Source organism: Ailuropoda melanoleuca, chromosome 16 (assembly GCF_002007445.2).
Source record: "Ailuropoda melanoleuca isolate Jingjing chromosome 16, ASM200744v2, whole genome shotgun sequence".
Classification (NCBI taxonomy): domain Eukaryota; kingdom Metazoa; phylum Chordata; class Mammalia; order Carnivora; family Ursidae; genus Ailuropoda; species Ailuropoda melanoleuca.
In genome coordinates, this window is record NC_048233.1 from 83,701,874 (window position 1) to 83,724,652 (window position 22,779).

Sequence of the window (22,779 nt, forward strand, 5' to 3'; positions counted from 1 at the left end):
ACAAGGAGGAAGTGGGGACGCCCTGGGCCCAGTGCCTTTTGAGCCGTTGGCCCAGCCCCTGGCGGTGGTTAATGATTATCCTGCTGCCTGTCAATACGAATCACAAGTGTGGTTCGAAGGGCATGGAACGCTGGACTGTGCCCAGGCAGGGTGGGGCGCTTCTAGGCAGCATCAGGCTGGGCCCCCATCCGTCCCTTCTGGTGGTATCAGACCCTGGCCTGCCTTCCTCCACTCCCCCTCCCCCTCTGTTGGCTTATGGCCCCAGGTGACCATGGGCAGCCAGGACACCCAGGATCCACCTGGACAAAACTTCCGCTCTGTTCATTTGGTGCCCAGATGCAAAGGGGGCAGCAAGGACACAGAGGGGATGGGGGGGGGCTTTGCTCACCCGAGAGGTCTGCAGATGACCCCAGCAGGTGAGGTCTCTAAGTCTGTGCCTCTTAACCTGAGCCTCAGTTTCCCCACAGGCATACCTGCTTCAGTGCAGTGCTACTGGGGAGCTACTGCGGTGGGGCGTGATCAGATCGGCCCCTTCTTGTTTGGAAGAAGCAAGGTATGTGTGGGGAGGGTTACAATGGGCATGTTCCCTACCCCACGTAAGTCTCCGTGCAAATGCCCGTCAGGACCCCTGCTAGCCAGGGCTACCCCCAGCGCCCCTCCTCATCCAGTGCCCTGGAGCTGGGACCCTAGGGCAGAGGCTCCGGTCCCTTGAAAAGCCTTCTGCTAGGGATGGCACGCGCAGCCTCCAGAGGGCGCAGCCTTCCACGAATGGCCTTGACAGACCCTCCCTCGGGTCCCTGGGTAGGGATTACCAGGAGGGACCTGCAGCTCAGAGACCAAGCGTGAGCCTCAGACCACATGGTCAGGGAAACCTTCGTGGGGCAGCCCACAACCTGACCCTTTGCTCTGGTCCAGTGTCTTCTAGCTGTCCCCTCACACCCGGCCCTAGGTAAGGCTGGATCCTGGGCTCTTGCTGGGTTAGAGCCAAGAAACACGGTCTGGGTGAGGTGGGCTCCAGGCCTCCTTTTCCCCCACTTCACTCAGCTCCTGCCACACAGAAGTGGGGCCAGGAATGGCAGAGCACAGCGCAGAGGCCGGGCAGTCGGGGGAAGGACTGCAGGGGCAGACAGGTAGCTGGGGGCCAGTTTCAACCTGCTGGGTGGGTGTGGTGACCCCTGGTGGTAACATGGGAGCTGCTGGGTACAGAAGTGGGGATGTGGGTGAGAGCCAAGGTCAAGGCTGAGGCTGAGGCAGCACAGGAACACAGGACAAGGGGCTGGCGGTGGGGACAGTTTATTCCACGTCATGCAGATACTGACCCACACGCTCAAGGAGCTTAAAAATAACATTGAACCACACAGTGTCTGTCCCCTACCTCCCCCCAGACACAGAAAGACACTTGGCTGAGTGGAGTTGGGGTCTGAGGGTCCAAAAGCCTCCGTCCTGGGACAAGGCGGCAGTGTGGGCCCAGGTAGTGGTGGAGGCAGTGTCCTTTCTCCCCAGAGGAAAAGTGCAGAGACGGGGCCGAGGCCCCAGGTAAGGAGGCCTCATTCTCACAGCGATTGGCAGGGTGGGCCAGCCAGGGTCCTTCCAGGTCCTTCCCCGAGGGCCCGCCTGGCTGTGGGCCAGAAGTCTGGGGAGGCGCAGGAGCCGAGGCACCACCAGGGCTGGCTGGGCGACATGGGGGGCAGCGCCCTTGGGTCCAGGGCGCCCGGTGCTCAGTCCTGGCCTTCGTCCGAGCGCCACTTGAGAGCGTGGTCCTTGTGCGCGTCAGGAAGGATCTGGTTTCGCATCCCTCCGAGCAGACTGGACGTGGCCTCCGTGGCTAGAATGAGGGGCTTCACCACGGTTGGGGGCAGCTGGCGGATCACGCCCCCCACGGCGCCCGTCAGCCCCTTCTGCTCGTGGCCCCGAGAAGCCACATCACAGATGGTCTGAGCCGTGTCCAGGATGCCCTGCGGAGGTTGGAGGTCAGTGTAGGGCTTTGGGTGGGGAGGTGGGTGTGGGGCTGGGGGGGAGGGCACGGGATTAGCACCTCTCGAACTGTGTCATAGGCCTTCGCCACACCCTCCCGGAGGTCAGCGGGCTGGTGGCCCTTTCGTAGCCTTCGCACAGAGCGCTTGTCCTGCAGGGAGCGGGGGATGGGCGCCGCTGGGGACAGGATGTCGTACACGGTCTCAGCTGTAGCCTGAGGGGACATGGAGGGCACCAGATGAGGGGAGCCAGCCCGGGCACACACACCCAGCCCCCACGCCAGCCCCAGAGGACCATGCTGAAACCCCCAGCCAGCCCGGGGTGGCAGGGGGGGCTCACGCTTTTATGGTGCTGCTCCTGGGGTCCTGCCAATGCTTCCAGCACCTGGGTCAGGGGGCTTCGGGTGGAGGGCGTGCCTCCTGAGGGGACTCTCCTCAAGCCCTCCGGACCCCAAACCCTCCTTGTGTGGACCACCGCACGTGTACCTGCCCCATCTGTGAGGTGCTGCACGTGCAGCTTTCTCGAGACTGAGTGCGCCGTCTCCCCTCCCCTGCACCTGGTCTGGCCCTGCCAGCTGCGGGGGAGCCCCTGGCAGCGTGCTGGGCTCCCCTTGCTCACCCCCACCGACTCTGATCTTCCTTCTGACGCTGGCTCCTCTGCTCCTTTTGCCCCTCATTTCCGACCCAACCTCCCCACCTAGCTGTGCCTTTGGGGGGCTCTCTGGGGCCTGCTTATCCTTCCAGCCTCCTCCGCCTGCAAGGGGCTGGGCATGCAGATCCCAGAAGCACTGAGCTCCCCTCGCACCAGCACGCTCACCCCTACCTGCTGTGACTGCCCCACAAAGGCCGGCCCATCCTCGCCCTCCTACTCGAGTCCACGGCACTGAACTAGAGCTGCTCACAGGACAACTCCGGGGCCTCCCTGGGGACCCAGCCCGGCCTAGCAAAGTGTGGGGCCTGAGTGAGTGCCAGCCAGTCTGTGCCTCAGTCTTCCTGTCTGTAAACAGAGCCACACCCCCTTCCCTCCTCTTCAAGAGCGGGCCGTGAGCGGAGGCGCGGTGGGCTAAAGGCTGCAGGGCACCCACGCTCCCAGGAGTTGCTATGGGCTCAGGCTGGTCACTGGGCCTCTCCCGTCCATGACTGTGTCTCATAAAATGAAACCGCACACCCAGACTGTCCGTACTCAGTAGTACTTTGGGGACCGATCGGGCTCCGTGGAGCAAATTCCCTGCCCTACTTGGCCTGAAAGCAGGTACCCACTCACCTGGATAGCCTGCACCAGCCGGTTGCTGAGTTCCAGCGCGGCTGAGGCCGTGGACGAGCCAAAGGAGGCAGCCCCCCGTTGCAGCCCCCGCATGAGGCGCCCATCCTTTCTGTACTGCTCGATGGGCAGCCAAAGCAGGTCCCGGAACCCTTGGACTGCAGGGGTGGGGTTGTCAGAGATGCCCAAGGCTGTATGGCCCGCACCTACCCTGACTTAGGACCTCCCCCTACTCCCGGGGCATCTTCTAGGCTGCCCAAGGGTCAGAACAGTTTCCAGAGCCCCCACAGCCGGCCACTCACAGAGCTGGACAACTGAGTGCATGGGGCCTACACCCCCCAGCAGACCAGGCAGCTGGTTCTTGCGGATATCCTGCAGCCACTCGTTGAGAGCATAGCCCAGAACCTTGTCCACACCCAGGAGTCTGGGAAGGGGAGAGGAGAGGAGGGTACAGGGGCAGAGCCACACACTGAGGGGTCATGGCGCCAGGACCCGAGGTACCCCAACACTCTCCATAGCAGCCCTCCAGCCCAGTGCAAAGGGTGACTGTGCCCACTTTACAGAGTGGAAACTGAAGCACCAGAGGAATGATGACTTGGCCAAGGCCACACAACTGGTCAGGATACAGCCAAGGGCAGATAGGGGACCCTGAAGAGAGGCTGGGGGGGGCGGAGGGGATGGAGGGCGCACCCATGTCGGCAACAAAGCCGCTTCAACTTCAGCTCGGAGCAGTTGAGCTGGGCCAGGCCGATGAGGAGGCCAGCGAAAGTGCCCTGGGGAAGGAGAACGGCTTGGGCTTTACACAGTTTAGGATAGGCACCCGCCCAGCCCGTCCGAGCCCCCGGAGGCCGGCTCGGCAGCCAATACGGCCTGGACGCAAGCCACGGCCCCCAGCAGACTAAGCCACGCGTGGGCAGAACGGGGCCCCCCGAGAGGGATGGCCCATGTGACCATGCCGCGTGACAGCCCCACTTACCACCTGGTCCATGGTGACGTGCTTGCCATGGTAATCCAACCAGATAGGCACCTCAGACGTGAAGCGGAACTCCCTGCACGGGGAGCAGGGAGAGGGGGCCTTTGGTTACCGACCCCGCCCCTGCAGCCTGGGCGAGGACCCCTCCGCCTTCAGCCCTACCTGAAGTAGATGGGCTGCTGCTCAGCAGGGGAGCCGTGTCCACCGCCCGCAGCCTCCCGGGAGCCGGTCACCTCTGCGTCCTCAGGCTGTCCTTCCTGGAGGCTGCTGGGCTGGACTCGGGGGTCAGGGCGAGCTAGGGTGGGGGACACAGAGGGGGGAATGGGCCCAGGCACGGCTGGGAGGTGGGAGGCGGGAGGCCCGGGCCCTCCCGTCCCGGCTCAGCCTCTCACCCTCAGCGGACGTCTCCGCCGTAACCATAGGATTGATGCCGGCCACCAAGCTGGTGAAGAAGTCCTTGAGGAAGAGCAGGGCGTCCTGCCGGGGAAGGCGCAGGTCAGCGAGGCCCAGAGGCAGTGGGGCCCACCACAGGCTCTGCCCCTGACTGGCCTGCTCACCTGGTCCACGTTGAGCCGCAGGGGCATCAGCGAGACGCGGAGACAGCACTCGGGCCCACCGAGGTTGGTCGTGGGGGCCACGTGCAGGGCTTTGATGGTGAGCTGGGGGCAGAGGGCAAGCTCTGGGTACTCGCCTGGGCCTTGGGCCCCTGCGTCTACCCTGTGCCCTCATCGAGGCCTGCCTGAGCCCCGGCATCCTCCCAGGCTCTCAAACACCCTGGTGGCTGGCGGGGGCAACCGGTACCATGTTGGAGTGGGCGCGACGTGGCAGCCTCTCGCTCGTGTGCAAGTACAGGAACTTGTTGATCTGGGAAGAGGCGAGACGGTCTCGGACCTCCAGCTCCTGCACGATGAACACCTGGCGGGACAGTGGCCGCTCCTCTAGCTCCTGGCTGGGGGCCGCAGGGCCCGCGGCGGGCTCTGCCGGGTAAACCTCGTGCTGGAAGCTTACCTGCGGGGAAGCAGAGGCCTGAGCTGGGGAGGCAGGGCCCCGCCTCTCCCAGCCACCCTTCTTGCCCCTAGCCCTACCTCAGCCCCCCACCCGGCTGCCTCCCCATGGTTGTCCCAGAGGCATTTCAAACTCCACTTGGCACGCTGAGCTCTTGACCTGAATCTCTCCCCGAATCTACTTGCTCCCATTCTCTTCCTGTCACCTAACAGCCCCCCCACCCCGTGTGCCTGTCCCCAAGCATCACCACTGCCCTCCCGCCTCTCCGTCACCAAGCAAGGCCGTCGTTGGGCTCGGTTCCTTCGCACATCTCTCCAGTCTCTGCACTTGTCGTCTCCACTGCCGCCACCTGGTCTGGAGGCCACAGTCCCCTCTCCCCTAGATGGCCTCCCTGCTTGGGCCCCTCAGCCCCTTCTCCACACACCCAGAGGGATCTCCATACAACGCACGGCCACCCACCCTGTGCCCTGCAAACACCCCCTCCTGGCCTGGAGAGGCGGGTCTCTCCCTCCAAAGCCCACCTTCCACCTTGCTGCTGACAGGCCTGCCCCACTGGCCTCTCTCCTGCCCCTCGAGCAGGTCAAGGCCTTTCTCATCTTCGGAACTTTGCCCTGGCCTTCCCTCTCCCCCACACCCAGTGCCGGCCCCCCAGCCCAGCATGCTGCAGAGTTTTCTCGGCACACCAGCCCCATGTGCTGGGGGTGAGGGCCCACCCGGCTCACCCTTAGGAAGCAGCACCTCTGCCTGTACCATCTCAGGTCGGCCTGGCAGCCCACCCAACCTGTGGTTCCTCCCCATCCAGATTTCTCCAGAACCGGACCACTGTCACTGGCTCTGCGGCTGCCGCCACCCTGTGCGGCCACCATCTCCTGCTGACTGCATCTCACTCTAGTAAAAGCCACAACTGTCCTGTGGCCTGAGGGGGCCGTAGGCAGCCTGGTTCCCAGTCAGACTCACGGCCCACATGGCCTCCACGGCCCCCCTCCCAGCCCGGCTGCGGTCCCGCCAGCCCCGTGGCTCCAGACATGGCAGGGACGCTCCCGGCCCGCAGCCTCTGCGCTGTGCCCTCTGCCTGAAAACCTCTTCCTGCCCCCTTCCGCAGGTCTTTGTGGCAACAGGACCTTCTCAAGAGGACTTTGCTATCATCCCCAGTGCTCCCTGTCCCCCTCCTGCTTCACCTTCCCCAAACACTGATCCCATTCCACAGCACACAGATCTTCTGTGGCTCCCTCCACCACCACACATGTGACAGGAAAGCAGGGCTTCTGTCTGCCGTGCTCACTGCTCCCTCCAACGTCTAGAACTGCACCCGGGGGGGGCGGCATAGCCACCGATCCGCAAACACTCGGGAGTTGGTGCCTGAGCAGGGACAGGAGCTAAGTGGCCATGGTGGAGTGCTGGCTGGGTGCCAGGGATGGGAGAGCCTGCCCTGTCCCCCGCCCAGGTGGCTTTCTGTACGCTGAGCCCCCAGCTTACCTTGCTGAGCTGGATCTCCATGAGGACGTGGTGCTGCCTCCCACTGCCCCCCTGCATACGCCAAGAGTTCTGGGGCCGGTTGGGGCCGGAGCAGCGGGAAGGGGAGCCCCTGGGGCCCATGAAGCTGCCTCTTGCCCTGGAAAGAGGGACAGGGGACAAGCTGACTCGGGGTAACCCCCTTCCCGTCAGAGCAGGCCCTTCAGCCCAGGGCAGGAAAGCCTCTCCGGCCCCAGCCCTGGGAGGTGGGTGGGGCAAGGAAGGAGGAAGAACCGAGCCACTGAGGCAAGGATTCTGTGCAAGGTTATCAGCAGCTGAAGGTCAGAGCTGGCACCCCTCCCCCCAGCCCGGGCCCCATCTCCTGGTGGGTGGGCCCCATGGCCATAGCTGCCCCCTGCACCCCGTCCTTCTCACCTGTGGCCAGGGTGGGGGCCAAAGTCCCGGCCCCCATAGAGGTGCCAGACGAGCGAGACCTCCCGCAGCACCACTCGGCTGGTCGGCACGGGGAAGTGGGCCGGCGCCCGCAGCAGGTCCGTGCTGCCCAGGGGCCGAGAGAAGTACCCGTCCTGCACGACGATGGGGCCTGGATGCAGCTGTGTCACCACAGGCTCCCCATCTCGGGGCTGTGGGGAGGGGGCCGAGTGAACCTACATGCATGGATGCCTTCCCCCCGTCCAGGCCAGCCTCTCCCAGCTTCCTCCCCATCCTCACGCCTCCCCCATTTTGGACAAAAGATGACTCTCCTGGGCCCCAATCCACAAACTGTGTCAGAGTGCTCTGTCCGGGGGCAGGGGGACCCCTAAATGCCCTGCTCTCTTGCCAGCCCTGTCTCCCTGGGCCTGGGTCTTGCTTGCATGTGACATTCCCGTTGGCTCCTGGGGGCCAGCCGGTCAGCACCCTGGCAGTCAAATGGTTCTCTGCCCCCCCTGCTAACCACCCCGCCCCTCTTCCTGCCTCCCCTCGATGTCCTGTCCCTCTACCCTGGATGCCATTCTCTCTCTCTTCCTCTGGAAATCCACTTGCTCCTCAAAGCCCAGAGTCAGAGAAACAGCCACGGACCCAGACCCGCCTCCCCAGCGACAGAGACCACCTCCGACCCCTCCAGCAGCAGGAGCGCTACAAGGGTGCAGAAGGGGGCCACCCCGTCCTACCACATCCTGGCCCTGCCCAGCCTGCCTCCCACACACCGGGATGCCCAGGCCAGGAGCGTCGAGGATGCAGAACTCGTCACTGTCCAGAGTGTCTCCATCTCCCTCTTCCTTTTCATCTTCCTTGGCCTCTGAGTGGGACCCCAAGCTGCCAGCGGGAGTCACAACAGAGGGCAAGTGGGGCTGGGCCCCACTCCGTTCACCTGGGAATAGGTAGACTGACACAGGCGAGGCCTGAGGGAGGGGGCCACCTGTGGAGAGAGACGCCAGTTTTTGGGGGGGATGCGCGATTTGGGTGCCTGATTGCGTCCCCTGGCCCCAAAGCACCCCCGCACCCCACCTGAAGTCTGGGTCAGCTCCCGCAAGCTGCGCTCAGTGTCCAAGAGGGCGTCAGCCAGGTCCCGCTGGTTGATGAGGGCTGTCTCCACCGGGGGGCAGGAGGGCAGGGAGGCAGGGCTCTCAGAGAGCTGTGCCAGGCAGGGGAGGAGTCACGAATGAGTGACGGGAAGGAGGGGCGCCCCCCCCTCCAATGCCAGGGCGCTAGGGGCTGCGGCCGGGGAGTGGGCCTGGCAGAGTTCCAGTAGCCTGTAGGGCCAGGCCTCACCTGTACCTTCTGACCAGCGATCTCCGTGGGGCTGGGGGGCCGGGGAGGGGGGTGTAGGTCGCCCTCACTCATCACGTACTGCAGCAGGTTGACCAGCAGGGCGCACGAGTCTGCGCAGCTGTGCACGTGCACCACGTTGTTGGAACAGCGCAGCTCGAACAGCGGCTGGCTCTGGGGAGCAGGGGGGAGGGTGCCCCATCAGCCCAGGCATCATCCCCACCACACACAGGACCCGGCCAGATCTTCCCTGGGCTGGTCAGCCTGCTGCCCAACAGCTCCACTGAACAAAGGAGCAAACTCAGCCCAGAGAGCGAAAGAGGCTTCGCCCAGGGCTGCCCAGGGAAGCAGGAGTGCACTCCCCATGGGAAAACGTTCGAGTGCCCATCGTTCACCTCAGCCTGGCCGGGGGGGGGGGGCTGTTATCTCCATATTACAGAGGAGGAAGCAGGCCCCACAAAGGCCTATGGACTCCAGAGGCCCTGCTTTTGCCCTGGCTGCAGCTGCCCCCTAGTGGTGGGGCTCATATGAGGGGAAGCCCAGGATGTGTCTCACCCTTCCCAGGAGGGCCAGGAACCACAGCCCAGCTCAGAAGGGCAGGCAGTGACTGGAACCTGAGCCCAGGCCCAGGGAGCAGAAGGGAGGAGAGAGTGCAAGGGGAAGGGGCGATCCCCTGAAGGTTCCCTTGGCCCTTTGAACTCTCCAGCTCTGGGGGACTCTGGGCAACACTCACCAGTTTGCCCTCGGTGCTCCCCTTCCAGGTTTTAATCACAAGCTCCAGAAGATCAACATCCAAGACACAGACATAATCTGAAGCAGAAAGCAAGAGATGCTCCAGTTGCTTCTTCACGCCCAGCCCCCAGCCCACCACCAGCGCGGAGAATCGGGCGTTTATCTAAATGCAGCCCTTGCGTGCGTGCACACATGTGTGCAAAGAGACCGGCCAGCAGCGGGATGAGGACAGCTGGCTGCTCTGGGTGCGGCTGGGGGCCCTCAGAGGGGAGGGAGCCCAGTCCAGGGCCTGCCCACCTCGCTGCAGATCTGGGGTCTCCATCTCACACTTGTCGGACAGGTATAAGGCTGAGTCATCAAGGATGAACCTGGTGGGGAACAGGGCTGAGAAGGGCCCAGGAGCCGCTGCAGGCGGCAGCTCCATGGGAGCCACAGAGGTGGGGGCCCCGAGAGACAGGCAGAGGGGCAGCCACAGGGGGTCCCAAACCCACAAGAAACTAGCGCTGGGTCCTCTCTGGCCTCGGTGTTCTTGTCTGTACACTGGGGAGACCGGGCCTGTCTCCTAGGCCGCAGGCCCGACATAGCACATGCTCGCTTAGGTCAGAGGGCAGGTAGCGCTCTCCAAGTATTTCCCACTCCTCCATGGCCCCAGGAGGGAAGTGTCCTGCTTCCCCCCACAGCATTCATCATTCTTTCAAAGTAAGTCCTTATTTTAATGGCAACATAACAAAGCTCCTTTAAGATATTTTAAAAACACAGGAATAAGAAAGAAATAATCTAATCATAGTCCCTAAACCCAAATTCTGAGAAAAGTGCCATATGCATTTTCTTCATCTTATCTGTGAAGCCACAGACACATATACAAATAAACCTTCATAAATCTTAAATACAACAGCACCACGTAGAGCTTTCTACCTTGGGCTTCTCGGTACACGCTGCGTTATGGCATCTCTCACATTTTTCAATGTCGTTCTTCAACTTGACTTTGATGGTTGGGGAAGCCACGTTAACTGACTCAAGTTGTCATTTGGGGGCATTCAGATTGTTTCATACTACAAAGGCATCGCATGCCCCTGTTACCCTCATATCCCTAGAACAAGCACGGCAGCGAGATGACCAGGTTGAGAGCGCAAATGCTTTAAAGGCTCTAATGAGCAGCAACTGTGGTCCCAGGAGGTGGAATCAAATCTCATTCCTGAGGGAGGGGTCATCACCCAAATGTACAGGAAGGCTCAGAGACTGGCCTGAGGACACACAGCAGGTAGGCAGGACCCTGGGGCAGTAGCAGCTGCAGCCCAGTTTGGGGGAGGGCGTGGGAAGTGAGCTGGGTGGGGGTGGTGCCTACCTGAGCAGGAAAGTGGAGGTGTCCATGATGATGTTGCTGGAGAGGGTGAAGGTCTCAGTGGTGACAAGGACACGCACAGGGAGGTAGAGGGGCCTGGCGGGGGGTCACACATGTGCTAGGGCGGGCTCCTCACACATGAGAGCCTGCCCCCGGCCCCTGGCTCTTGGCCCACCCAGCCTGGGTACCTGTAGTCCACGGCGCAGGAGAACAGGTGAGTGTGCAGGACGGTAATGACGGTCGGGGGCAGGTAGCCCAGCACTGGGTCATCAAGTACATCTAAGAACTCCAGCAGCTTTGGGGGCCAGGCCAGGACAGGTGGTGAGGATCAGGGGCCTCTTCCTTCCTCTAACCACCCCCCCAGCCCCCCAGCACGCCCATCAGCTGCTACCGTACCCCCTGGCCAGGGGCTTTGCGGGGAACTCAGCTCTGGCCCAGCCCAGGCCCCTCAACTGGCCTCCCCCCAAGCGCAGAGGCCTGCCTGCCCACACTACTTGCATTCACCTGGGAGTGCCAACTCTGTTCTGGTAGAGCCATGAAGTGGCGTAGGGTGGCCCTGTGGAGCCTCAGTGTCACCAGGAACTCCTGGAGGTGGGGCACAGTCAGCACGGTGGGGCCCAGCCCGCCAGGCACCAGGGAGGCAGCTGCCCCAGCCAACTGGTAGACCAGAAGCAGGCACTGCTGTACCTTGACATTCTTGTGGGGGTCCAGATGGATGCGCACAGCTGTGGACAGCATGTGGGGACCCCGGCCCTGGCTCTTGGGGCCCGAGGCTCCCCGTTCGGTCACCCCTTCCTCCGAAGGGTAGATGGTTGGGGCCAGCTGGGCCGGGGGAGCAAAGCTGGGCAGCTCCAGGTGACTGGGCAGCAGGTAGTTGTCCACAGCCGCTGCGGAGGCCACTGGTGAGACCCCTGGCGAGCTGGCTGGCCACCCCCACCACCCAGGGCCCCCGTCCCTCCCGCAGGTCCTCTCCCTTCACACCTCGGTGGTAGAGCCTTGCCCTCTCAGCTTCCAGGCAGAAGTAGCCGAGCCCCGGCTGGCCTCGGTACTGGGACACACTGAAGATAGTGCCTTGCTCCACGTCCAACACTAGCTCCCCGTGTGAGGTCTCTAGCCGCCTCCCAAACTCGTCCTGCAGACAGAGCATGTGGCGGGGCCTCCCCAGGGCACTTGGCAGCCCGGAGCCCTCAGGGGGGTGGCCTCCTGGAGCCCAGGCCTAAGTAGGACCAGTTCTCACTCTACCCAGACTCTGGTGAAGGCCTAGAGCAGCACTTGTCTTTTTTTTTTTTTCCTTTTTAGAGAGGGAGTGAGGAAGGGGCAGAGGGCGAGGGAGAGAGGGAGAATCTTTTTTTGGGGGGGGTGGTGGGGACAGGGAGAATCTTACGAGGCTCCATGCCTGGTGTACAGCCTGATTTGGGGCTTGACCTCAGGACCCTGAGATAACCTGAGCCTCAATCAAGAGTCGGACCCTTAACTGGCTGAGCCACCCAGGCGCCCCATCACTTGTCTCTTTTGCCAGAAGGGGCGTCATCCCTGCCCTATCTGCCCTCCAGCATGAGACAGTGCCCATCTGGACCCCCAGTATGGCACCTTACGTACAACAGGTGTGCACGGGGTGTGTTGGGATGGCTGGGGAGGCACGGGTGGGGCAGTGGATGGTGGGTGGGTGCTGCTGGCTGGACAGACCACTCTCAGCAACACTGGGGTTTCCTTTCCTAGATTCCCAAACTGGAGCTTCTCACCCTGGTCTTGCTCTCCTGCCAACGGTGGGTGGGGGGCGCTGGAGTCACCAGGGCTCACCTCCCCAGGGCTGCCCTCACCTTAGTCTCACAGAGGGCTGTGATCCGACCCTTCAGCACTGTCACCAGTGTAGAGAAGGTACTCTGGGAGCGAGGACTTGGGGACTCGGGGGCAGGGGGCTGGGGAGCGCCTGATGCCCCCACTGAGAAGAAGTGGGCATCCTCATCTTCTGAGTCTGAGTCTGGGGTGAGATCAAGGAGCCAAGTGGGAAGGAGACCTGGGAAGGCTGCCCCAGCCCTGCCCAGCTCTGGGGTGGCCTCGGGACCCCTGCTGGGGCTTCCCTCCTACCCAGCTTGAAGGCTGACTTGCACATCTTGAAGTTGTCATGCCAGAAGCCCGAGGAGCCCGGGAAGCCAGGGGGGTGAGCGGCGGGGTCAGGGGCAGGAAGCAGGTCCGCAGGCTCCCACATGAGCAGGTCGTTGTTGATCCTGGGACCGGTGGATGGACAGCAGCAGTGAGGGTGGCCCGGCCCAGCCCCTCCGCACGCTCCCCCTACCCGCCTGAGTCACCACCTGTTATAGAGGCTCTCGTAGACCTCCTTGCTGGGCAGGAAGATGTGGGCGCTGGGCAGCAGCACTTCCAGGCTGCAGCGCGACAGCGCCAGGGCCCGGGTCTGGAAGGTCCTCATCTCCTCCGGGTCTCCAGGAATCACCATCTAGATGGACGAGCGGGGGAAAGGCATCTGAGAGTTGTCAGGGCGGGTCACTGGCTCGGGAATCAGACCCTGACTTCCTATCATTCATTCACTCTCGTTCACTCACAGGAGCCCCTCTGTGCTGGGATGGATGACAGCCAGCTCGTGTGACGTGCTGACCACGTGCTAACCCTGCTATGCAGGAGGACCTCACGTGTGTCCACCCCTTTATCCTCACGATAAGCCTGTGACACGGGTCATTGTAACCACTTTCAAGATGAGGAAACTCATCTGTAGAACTCTGAGATCAGACCAGTTCCAAGAGCACGAAGCCATGGATGGAAGAGCCTGGATTCAAACCCAGACCATCTGGGCTGAGGCCAGGGCTGTAACTGTCTCCCACTCAAATCTCATCACCTTCAGAGAAGAGGATCCTGAGGTCCGAACACACGGTGTCAACGGACGGGGTTCTGATCGTCCCGTCCGGGGCCTGCCCTCACCAGTGTCCTGACGCTCAGGCCCCATAAGCGGGGGTGCTTCTGACCCCCGCTGGTCTAAGACGATGGGAGACAGAAACTCTCGCTGGTGCCCAGTCACATCACTGGCGCCCCAGGCTCGGGGCCTCACCTCCTCTGTCTCGTACATGGTCCTCTTGGAGGAGAAGGGTGAGGGCTCAGGCTCCCGCAGCTCACAGGGACTCTCGGCTGACAGCTCCAGCTCCTCTCCCTTCTCAGGGGCCACCTCCCACTGTGCGCTGCTGAGCTGGGGGTGTAGCGTCACCACGACCCTGCCAGGGCACAGGCCTGTCACTGGCCCGCAAGGCCCCTCCAGCCCCGGATCCCACCTCAGTAGCCAGCCTCAGTAGCAAAGTGCTCCTCTCCTGTCCGACCCTTCCAGAGCCCCACTTACTGAGGCAGGAAGTATTTGCGCCCAGCGCTCTTGGGATCCAGAGCTTTGGAGACCCGCAGGCAGGGGATGGGTGGCTTCTCTCCATCTTCGTAAGTGCCTGGAAGGATGAGGAGGAGTGGGGGGTCGTCGCTGCTGACTTTCCCCACTTCTTCCCTAGTGGGAGGTGGGGTTAGTGGGGGCCTGCAACCTCCACCCTGTCCTTTGGTGACTGTCTTTATCGTTTACAGGCCTGCGCCCTCCCTCACAGCCAGTCTGCAGCAGTCCCTTGATCAAGGGTCCACTCCGCCCACTCTCACACAAGCCTGGAGACGGGCAATGCTAGTGCCTCATGGAGCTGGGGAGGCTTGAGCCGGAGTCTGTCCTGACTGTGACTCAGTCCCTTCCGCAGCCCTGGGCCCACCTCTCCCAGAGGCCTGAGGCCCTGCCCTGGGTGCTGCCCCCCGGGGCTCTCACCATGCAGGTCGGAACAGGTAAGTTCCAGGCGGGTAGGGACCGGGGGACCAGGACCGCTGTTCAACTCTGACCGGAACTGGGGCTCACTCAGCTCTAGCCGCAGCCGCTCGGCCCGCACAGCCCGGCCTGCCCAGGGGTCCCGCTCGGGCCGCAGGTCGGCGATGGGGAAGTGCAGCTGCAGTGTGGCCCGGGGTGCTGACAACCGCACCACCGTCTGTTGCTCGGCAGCTGGTGCGGGTTCTGTCTGCGGGGGAGGGGGGCGGCGGGGGGCATCAGACCGCTGCCAGGGCCCCGCCACTGCGGCTGTGAGCCAGAGGGCCCGCACCAGCTCCCTGCCCCAGCTGGCTATCTTACCAGGAGGCCAGCAGGTGGCTCGGGAGGGGGCATGGTAGCCAGGCACAGCAGGGCAGCAAGCCGGTCCAGGGCCCCCAGCTCCACATCTGCCTTGAAATCAGCCAGGTCCAGGGCCAGTTCTGAGTGGCAACGGCAGACAATGGAGCGCCGGGGGCGGCTCTGCGGGGGGAAGGTGTTCAGTTCAGCGAGGGCTGTGGGGTAGGTGAGGGCAGTATGGGAAGGGACACCCTTGAGCCCTTGAGCAAAAACAAAACACAGAGCCCTCCTGGGTGGTGTGAAGGAAAGCCTGAGCAGGGGACCTGGAGATCCTCACCACAATGCCTAAGAAAGATGACCATGTTTGTTTAATAAAAGCCACCCCATATTTGGAGACCCGCAGAGGTTTGCCAAGATGAGCCAGGGAAGGGCCAACCAGGCCAACAGGATGCCTGTGTAGGGCCCAGCTGTCTTCAAGGGCTCCCAGGTCGGGAGGTGGGCTCTAACTGGACGCGGGCAAAGGGGGTGGAGGGTGCGAGCAGGGAGGTCCTAGCAGAGGCTGAGAGGTGGGATGGGAAACAGCCAAGCGCCCCTGGGCACGGGCTGGGGTGGCTTACCTTGGACATCCGGTGGAGAGTCTGTGTATGACGCAGGTGGGCACAGGGCCGAGCTGAGGCCTGGGAACCTGGGCTGCTGGGGAAGCTCAGGATCTGGGATGGGACACAGGAGGCGAAAGTCAGGCCGAGCCTGCACCCCCACTGCAAGCTGCGGGCCCTGCCACATACACACCCGCTCTTGGCCCTCACCTCTGTGTACTCGGGCTCTGTCGCGTCCCTGGGCCATAGGCACTCCAGCACCTCGAGCTGCCCGAAGTGCACTTGCGTGCTGGTCGTCCGCCGGCCCCTGCCAGTCCACAGCTCCCAGGACAGCTGCACGGCTGTCCCCGTTAGCCTGCGAGAGAGAAGCTGGGCATCAGAAGTTGGGCTTGGGGGGTTGAGGGAGTCTCTCCCTGGGCCCCTGCCTTGGGCTTGTACCGGACATGGCTACAGGGACAGGCTCTCTGGAAGCGCGGTCGGAGATGGTGGAAGTCCCGGGAGCCGAAGGGCCCATCCTTGGTGGCATCAAACTCCGAAAAAAAGTGGGTGGTGAGGTCAGGTGGTCCGGAAGATGGGGCAGACGTATGAAGCAAGGTCAGGGTCATGCCCCCCAAGGTCATCTTCACCAGTGAGTCAGGGCGCAGGGTGTCCGGGAGGGGCGTGGGGGCCGTCTTGCCTGGGAGGACAGAGATTTCACCAGGGACTTCCCAGAACGCGTGGGTACCCCAGGTAGAGGGATGGTTAGATACTGGGCTAGGGGCGGGTAGGAGCCCTGGCCCATATGGACTGTGACTCTGGCATGGGCTTGGCCGGGCAGGGCTGACACAGAGCCTCGTTACGCCAGACGCTGAGCCTAGGCTCAACCCAACCCTCTCATGGAGCTGGAAGAACTAGAGTGATAAAGCACCCAGGCCAGCGCCTCACATACATAATCTCTCAATAAACACCGGCCAAACCACAGTGCCTGGCAAGGGCAGATCTTATTACCCCTTTTCTACGGAAAGGGAAACTGAGTCTCCAAGAATTTAAGTGCTTGGCCCAAAATCACGGACTGTGAAAACAGGCCGCTATCCATTGTGTTACCAGCCTCCCCTGAGCCTCCCCAGGGAACCAAGCCACCCACAGCAGACAGCCAAGTGTCGCTGGAGGCCTCCTGCATGTACATGATGTCACTTGGGCCCCGAGGCCTCTTCCAGCTCCTCTTGCCCCGGGAGTACTCACCAGTTGGGTGAGCATGGGCAGAGAGCCGGCGAGGGGTCATGTCGCTGTGCACAGAGGATCCCAGGTCTACATCCGAGAGGGAGAGCTCAGAGAGGGCTGAGGCCACACTGCTCGTAAGGCCCGCCATGGAGAAGAAGAGGTCTGTGGGCCAGCGCAGGGGAGGTCAGGGAAAGCTGCACTCGGCCCCTGTGACTCCTGCACCCAGGCTAGCTGCCTGGGCAATTGCCAGGTCTGGCCCCACACCCACCAGTGTTGTCCAGGTTGACAAGAGGGTTGGTAAGGGGTTCTGGGCTGAGGGGCTCGGCCACAGCCCCTGCCTGCAGCTGCTGGTTCAGGTCCTGCTCGATCAGCCACAGGTCTTCAGCACCTAGCGGGCGGCTCTTGTTCAGCTTGTCAATCAGGCTGTCAGGGTCTGTGGAGGAGGCCACTTCTTTGTGTCGGTCCAGCCTAGCTGGCCGCTCCCCAGCCATCCTGTCCCGTGGAGGGCCCAGGGGGCTCACCTGCAAGGCTCATGGCACTGAGCAGTTCCTGAAGCTGCTGGAGCTGCTGAGGGGTCAGGAGCAGGTGCAAGGAGCCCAGCTGTCCAGCCACCTCCAGCTGGGGACAGAAGGGGCCAGAGGGGCCAACCATGGAGGCTGCACCTGCCACCTTGGCCCTCTGAGAGCCATCGCCCGCCTGCCCTCACCCAGAGCAGGTAGGATGCCAATGGCAAGGCTAAGCTCTGTCACCAAGTAGCTGTGTGACCTTGGCCACAACCTGACCACTGAGCCTGTTTCTCTATCGCCAAGAAGGCAGTAATTTCCCCCACTCAATGAGCCTGCTTCGTACGGGGGAGGTCAGTACTGCTGAGGAGTGTTCTGAAATGGGGTACACTCCCTCCTCCACAGGGGCTGGGGACCCACCTTGGGGCCTGGGAAGGCCTCATTCTGCTTCAATTTCACTGTCAATTCCATATACCCTGAGCAGCTGCCGATCTGCAAGGGGGGTTTCGGGGGATCTTCCTAGAGGCAAAAGGATACAAGAGGAAACGGGTCGAGAAGATGAGGTCAGAGATGGTCAGAAGGGATGGGGCGTGGTGGGGCAGACAGGAGAGAAGACAGGGATTAGAAGGAGAAAGAGGCTGTGGGGATCAGAGACAGCCCACCTGTGGGGGGAGCTCCTCGAAGCGCAGGCGGACCCCTGCCAGCTGCAGCAGCTTGTGCAGAAAGGCAGGAGGCTGGTGCACGTCCACCACAGGCGCCTGGCTTGGGTCCCGCACTGCCTCATCACAGTACTCCAGTCTGGCGAGTGTAGGATCAGCCCTCGCCCCAGCCACCCCAGGCTGGAGCCCCTCTCCCCACACAGTGCTCTGTTCTAGGGGCCTGGGGCCAGACAGTCTGGCCAGCAGAGCTGTCCCATCAGAGCCAGGCCATCCCGGACCTCCAAGGCTAGCCCTTGCTCTTCAGACCCTCAGTCATCTGATCCGCGGGGACCCAGCCACCCTGGGCCTGTACCACTTGGCCCCTGGACACCACTCCAGGCTCACAATATGGTCTCCCTCCCACCACAGCCACCACCCAGGCCCACCCAAGATTTGCCCTGTTACTTCCCAGGAGCCCAAGCTGGGGTTAGAGGCTGCGGCAGGGCCAACACCGTCCAGCAGCCCCTCACCCCCACCCCCCGTCTTCACCCCAGCCCACTCCTCTGCGCATGCCCCTACCTCTGCACGTGGACTTCTAGTGCCACGCCGTGCTCCCCATCACCTGGTGAGTGCTCCACCCTCACAACAGTGTCCAGGAAGGTCACCTTGATCCTTCGCAGCACTGAGGGGTAGAAAGGGGTCTCAGGCCAGTTGGAAGAGGTAGGCAGAGCGTCCCTGTTGGGGGAGCAGTGTGGCCGTCCGGTTGTCTGGGGCCCCTGTCTTGTGGGCTATGGAGGGGCAGGCAGCAGGGTAGCCATGAGAGGCCTACTTACCAGTCTCAATGGTCTGGGCAAACATTTCCAGTCCCTCCAGGGGCTGTGGTGGCTCAGAGGGCTCGGGCAGCCCGTCCCGAAGGCACTCCTGAGCCAGCTGCAGGCTCGTGGTCATACATGAGGCCCAGCTCTGCGAGTCGGCAGCCCCTGGCCCTGTGAGTAGGAAGAGGGTCTCAGGAGAGGCAGCCTAGTCAGCTCCTGGGAGCCCAGGCTTTCTCCTACCACTTGCCCCCCCTCACCCCCAGCCTTGCCCTGCCCTCACCTGGGCCTTGGCGAGGCTGCAGCGTGAGCTGGAGGCCTGACACGTGCACGGTGCAGTGGTCGGTGAGCAGCGCAGCCCAGGGCACGGCCACCTCGATAGAGCCCACGAAGCCTTCCACCAGCTCTAAGGGTGAGTCTATGGACTCCAGCACTTCGTTCACAGACTAGGAGCAGGGAAAAGATAAATCCGGCTCAGGGAAACCCGAAATGTGGCTGCCACACTCCCTGTCGGTGTGCTCTGACCTTGGAGAGCTCCCTTGTTCTCCCTGCCCCTGCCTCGCCCCGCTACAGAGTTCTACCATTGCTTTAGCTCATTCCTACTCTTGGCCCATCGTGTTTCATCCTTAAAGCCTGAGGAGGGGGGGAGCTGAAGGATGCAAAGGAGGAGCCAGGCAGAGAGGATGGTAGGTGGCATGATCCAGGCACAGGCGCAGCATGTGAAAAGGCCCAAGCCGAGCGTGGCAGCACCCACATTCTCTTTGTGCGAGTATGGAGTTCAAGGGGAGTATATAGGAGAGGCTGGCAGAGGGCTGAGCAGAGTCAGAGGGGACCCCCACCAACTCCAAACACTTGGAGTAGCTGTACCTCTCTGAGGTACAAGGCTGAGAGCCTCTGGTTACCAATGGGGAGAGAGCACCACCACCATCTGGGAGCTCCTTGAAGGCAGGAACCCACCTGCCTGCTCCGTGTGATCCCAGGTACTGTGTGGTACCACTCAGAGAAGTTCCCAGTAAACACTTGTTGGATCCAAGAATAAACAAACACATGGCAGAACTAGAAGGCTTAGAGAGGTCAAGGTGAAACTCCTTACCCAGAGATCCACAGATGGGAAACTGAGGCCTAGAGAGAAGGAACTAGTTTAATCACTCAGTGTACTGTGAGGACTGCATCTGGGAGACAGGCCTCTCTCCTCACCCCATCCCAGGATCCCTGGGCACTAGGCTTCTTCTGGGGTCTTCAAGGCAGAGGCTGCAGGCTGAGTGGCTAGGAGGAGGGGCTGGCTATGAAAGCACCTGCTTTCCACCAAGGGAGAACCCCTTCCTGGAGGTCACCCCAGAAAGCAGCCTTTCTAGGAGCCATTTCAACCCCCACCAAGAGGGAAGGGCAGGGCAGGGTGAAGGTGTTTTCTGGAACTGGAAGTAGAAAGAGGCAACCTAGAGGTCTTGGCCGTTCCTTTCAGGCCAGCCTAAAAGTCAGAGGTCAGAAAAGGCCTCCACTAGAATTCACAGACAAGAGGTTATCGGGAGGTGTCCCCAACTCTGGGCTTGGATGTCTCCCTCTGCCCCTACATTTGCTCAGGAAGTCCTGGCCTACCCCGAAAGCTCAGCTCTTCCTGCCCCAGATTGCATTTATGCCAAGCACCCTGTCTGACCAGCCAGAAAATGGAGAAGCCCCTGACCCCATGCCCACCCCTGCTGCTCTGGAGTTGGGGGTTGACCCAGGGCCAGCCCTGGCCTGATGCCTCTAACTGGTGGCTCCTTTGCAACTTCCCAGTTCAGATGAGGTGTGAGTCGCTGCCCCTCACTGCCCGCAGCCTCAGGCTTCTGACCCAGACCTTATTCCTCCCTGCCTGAAGCCAAACCCCTCCATCTTTCCTGGGGGGTGGGCTTCCCTGAGGGAAGGGAGGCGATTCCCAAGCCCCTCCCCAACACCACTGGGTCCATCCCACTCTCCCAAAAGCAGGAAGTAGGCAGCAGCAGTCACACGAGGTGTTGATCAACACAGGAGCTGACGCGGTTGTTGACATTCACATCCTGAGGCGAACCCCACCCACTTGGCCCAGGATCAGAGGGTCAGGAGGTCAGAGCACCTTTCCCACAGGTGCTCTCATCAGGACTCCAGACCCCTACCAGCCTTGCCTGACCAGCTAGCTGCAAGGCCCCAACTCTGTCACTGCCCTGGCTGGGTCCTGTCAGAGTCCCCTAGCTCCTTCGCTCCCTCTTCACCTTTTCCTTAGCCCCTGAGGACCACTCTTCTCAACTCAGGCCCCAAACTCGATGTGCTTATTCCGGCATTCTCCAGACAAGTGACACCCCCCTCCTCAGCCTCAGTTTCTCCTACTGTGAAGTGGAAGCAGGGACCCCCTTCCCACCCAGGTTCTGACTCTGAAGCCGATCAGTAGCCTGGAAAGGGCCTGACTCCCACGGCCTCTCCACGCCCTCTGCCTGGTCCCCCAGCCTGACCCCTTTAGCCGGGATCCTCAGGTCTCTGCGCACCGCCCCCCCCCTTCCCGATCTCGGGCCTCGTTCCTCACCCAGATCTCCAGGTGGATATCCCGCAGGGCAACGCTGCCCTTGTACAAGTCGAGGCTGAGCTGATCCAGGCTGAGGTGCTCCTGGAAGAAGTGACCCAAGTAGTGCTGCAGCAAGTAGCGGCATACCCGCTCCTTCACACAATTCGACCATGGCCACAGCCATCGTGACATCTCGGAGGCCGCCGGGCCCAGGCCGCCTCCGCTCGCCGCCAGCCGGCGATCCCTGTCCGGCTTCGCTGCTCACTAGAGCCCCCGGCTGTCCCCGCCGCTTCTCTCAGCGCCAGGCCGCGCCCCCGGGCCCTCAGCCACGCCCCCCACGCTCACTGCCATTCGCCATTGTAAAGGGCGAGGCCTACTGATTGGCCGCGGGGGGCGGAGTCTTCGAGCACGAAAAAGGGACCGGGCTCTCAGCAAGATATAGTGCTCCTAATCTTGATTTACGCCTGCGTAAAAACTCTGTGTGGGCGGACCTTTGCCCTCCCTTCTACGGGCTCCGGGAAGGCTGGGGCTAGAGGCGCTAGCCCCGCAGGGGAATGCGCATGTGCTGTCTCGTCTACCTCCTTGAGGTAGTTGGGGAGAATTTAAAGGGACAGTGTCCTATCAAACGTAATAGGAAGCTTCCCAGAGGACCAAGTCTGTGTGAGAGCTCCAGCGCGCGTCGTAGAGACAATTAAGTGAGTAAGCATTTGCATTTTACAAAACGCTTCACCATCTTTTATCTCATTCGCCCCTTAGAATCCTCTAAGGTGGCGATTTTACAGCTAAGAAGACCATCTTACAAATAAAGCAAATTTATAAAGGTTGCTCTAAGTCCATCACCAAGGAAATCTTTTTTCACCACTCCTCACCTGGAATGCTGATCAGGAGACTTACCCACCCTCCCTTCTCTCCGCAGTCGGTCAGGCCTCCAACTCCTCTCTGAAAAAAAACAATTGTTTTTCTTATCTCTAACCTAAAATTAATAATGAATGGATTCTAAATCCCTTGAGCAGGGAGGGGTCTGTTGTTTTTGTACAATTTTTTATTTATTTTATTTTTTTTACATTTATAAGTAGTTGGAAAAAATCAATAAGATTTCATGACACATGAAAATGTCATGAAATTCACATGTGTATCCATAAAGTTTTAGTGGAACACAGCCGTGCTGGGTTAGGTACTGTCTGGGGCTGCTTTCTTGCTACAGCAGCAGAGTTGAGCACTTGGCGCAAGGTGGGGGAGAGGACTGCAAAGCCTCAAATAATTGTTTTCTGGCCATTTACAGAAAGTTTGCCAACAGGAGTTGGCATGTAAGTTGGCATGTAAGCCCTCTTACATCATGGGTGATTTAAAGGATGTGCACAGGTAATTATTATCCTATTTCAGCCTTACTAGGGAGGGGGACTCCACTGCAGTCTAATGCTAAAAGTCAGCCTGAAGCAAGGGCAACCACCCTGGCCTGAGGGGGAGGGACCTGGATTCCAGTCCTGTGTGGCCTCAGGCAAGTCACTGTTTCTCCAGGAGCCTTTTATCCCCTGTAACCTGGGATTGGGTTAGTAGATGGTACAGCTCCTTTACCTGGAAGGGACTAAGGAACAACCTCAAAAGAGAATTTGGGGCAGCCCTGGGAAGGTTCCATTCAAGGAGGCAGGCTAACAGGAAAATGCTTGTGGAATGAATCAAAAGATCAGCCTTTCCCCACGACAGGCCAGGGGCAGCGTTGTGTTCATCACCTGTTTATTAAATTAATAATAACTAAAGTTTATTAAAGATAGACACCATGAATTGAGCCTGTGTGATGTCCTGGACCATGGGCTTGTCACTTTATAGGCATTACTTCGTTTACTCTTCACCACACCCTTGGAGGGAGGTACTATTAATATC

At 61.3% G+C, this 22,779-nt stretch overlaps 1 protein-coding gene across 3 annotated transcripts; it reads right to left on the reverse strand.

Annotated features, from left to right (window-relative positions):
* Positions 1-1,277: 1,277 nt before the first annotated feature.
* Positions 1,278-21,224, reverse strand: ATG2A (autophagy related 2A). 3 transcript variants are annotated; one of them, XM_019796916.2, is made up of 41 exons: positions 20,920-21,224; positions 18,667-18,829; positions 18,405-18,557; positions 18,151-18,253; positions 17,596-17,731; positions 17,354-17,452; positions 16,952-17,048; positions 16,699-16,863; positions 16,452-16,592; positions 15,669-15,906; positions 15,441-15,585; positions 15,252-15,344; positions 14,659-14,817; positions 14,305-14,548; positions 13,852-13,948; positions 13,570-13,729; positions 12,821-12,963; positions 12,597-12,736; positions 12,329-12,489; positions 11,490-11,640; positions 11,196-11,395; positions 11,013-11,093; positions 10,697-10,803; positions 10,512-10,604; positions 9,464-9,534; positions 9,168-9,244; positions 8,438-8,608; positions 8,174-8,300; positions 7,873-8,084; positions 7,100-7,308; positions 6,689-6,824; positions 5,009-5,122; positions 4,765-4,866; positions 4,600-4,684; positions 4,370-4,502; positions 4,211-4,283; positions 3,925-4,007; positions 3,537-3,658; positions 3,238-3,392; positions 2,036-2,188; positions 1,278-1,955 (listed from the first exon to the last, which is right to left on the reverse strand). In XM_019796916.2, the coding sequence occupies exons 1-41, from the start codon at positions 21,088-21,090 to the stop codon at positions 1,719-1,721; spliced, it is 5,700 nt and encodes a 1,899-aa protein (XP_019652475.2). In that variant the 5' UTR covers positions 21,091-21,224; the 3' UTR covers positions 1,278-1,718. The 3 variants fall into 3 exon arrangements, with proteins under 3 accessions (XP_019652475.2, XP_011219917.2, XP_011219916.2); XM_011221615.3 differs by having other exon boundaries at positions 5,009-5,215; positions 8,444-8,608; positions 20,920-21,223; XM_011221614.3 differs by having other exon boundaries at positions 5,009-5,215; positions 20,920-21,222.
* Between the last annotated feature and the right edge of the window lie 1,555 nt (positions 21,225-22,779).

Bases quoted from the DNA above. Each gene is read 5' to 3' on its own strand.
- ATG2A (XM_011221614.3), bottom strand. From the start codon at position 21,090: ATGTCACGATGGCTGTGGCCATGGTCGAATTGTGTGAAGGAGCGGGTA. The intron at 9,245-9,463 runs GTGGGCAGGCCC...TTTCTGCTTCAG, and splicing joins GACCCCAGATCTGCAGCGAG to ATTATGTCTGTGTCTTGGAT. The intron at 3,393-3,536 runs GTGAGTGGCCGG...CCACCCCTGCAG, and splicing joins GCACTCAGTTGTCCAGCTCT to TCCAAGGGTTCCGGGACCTG.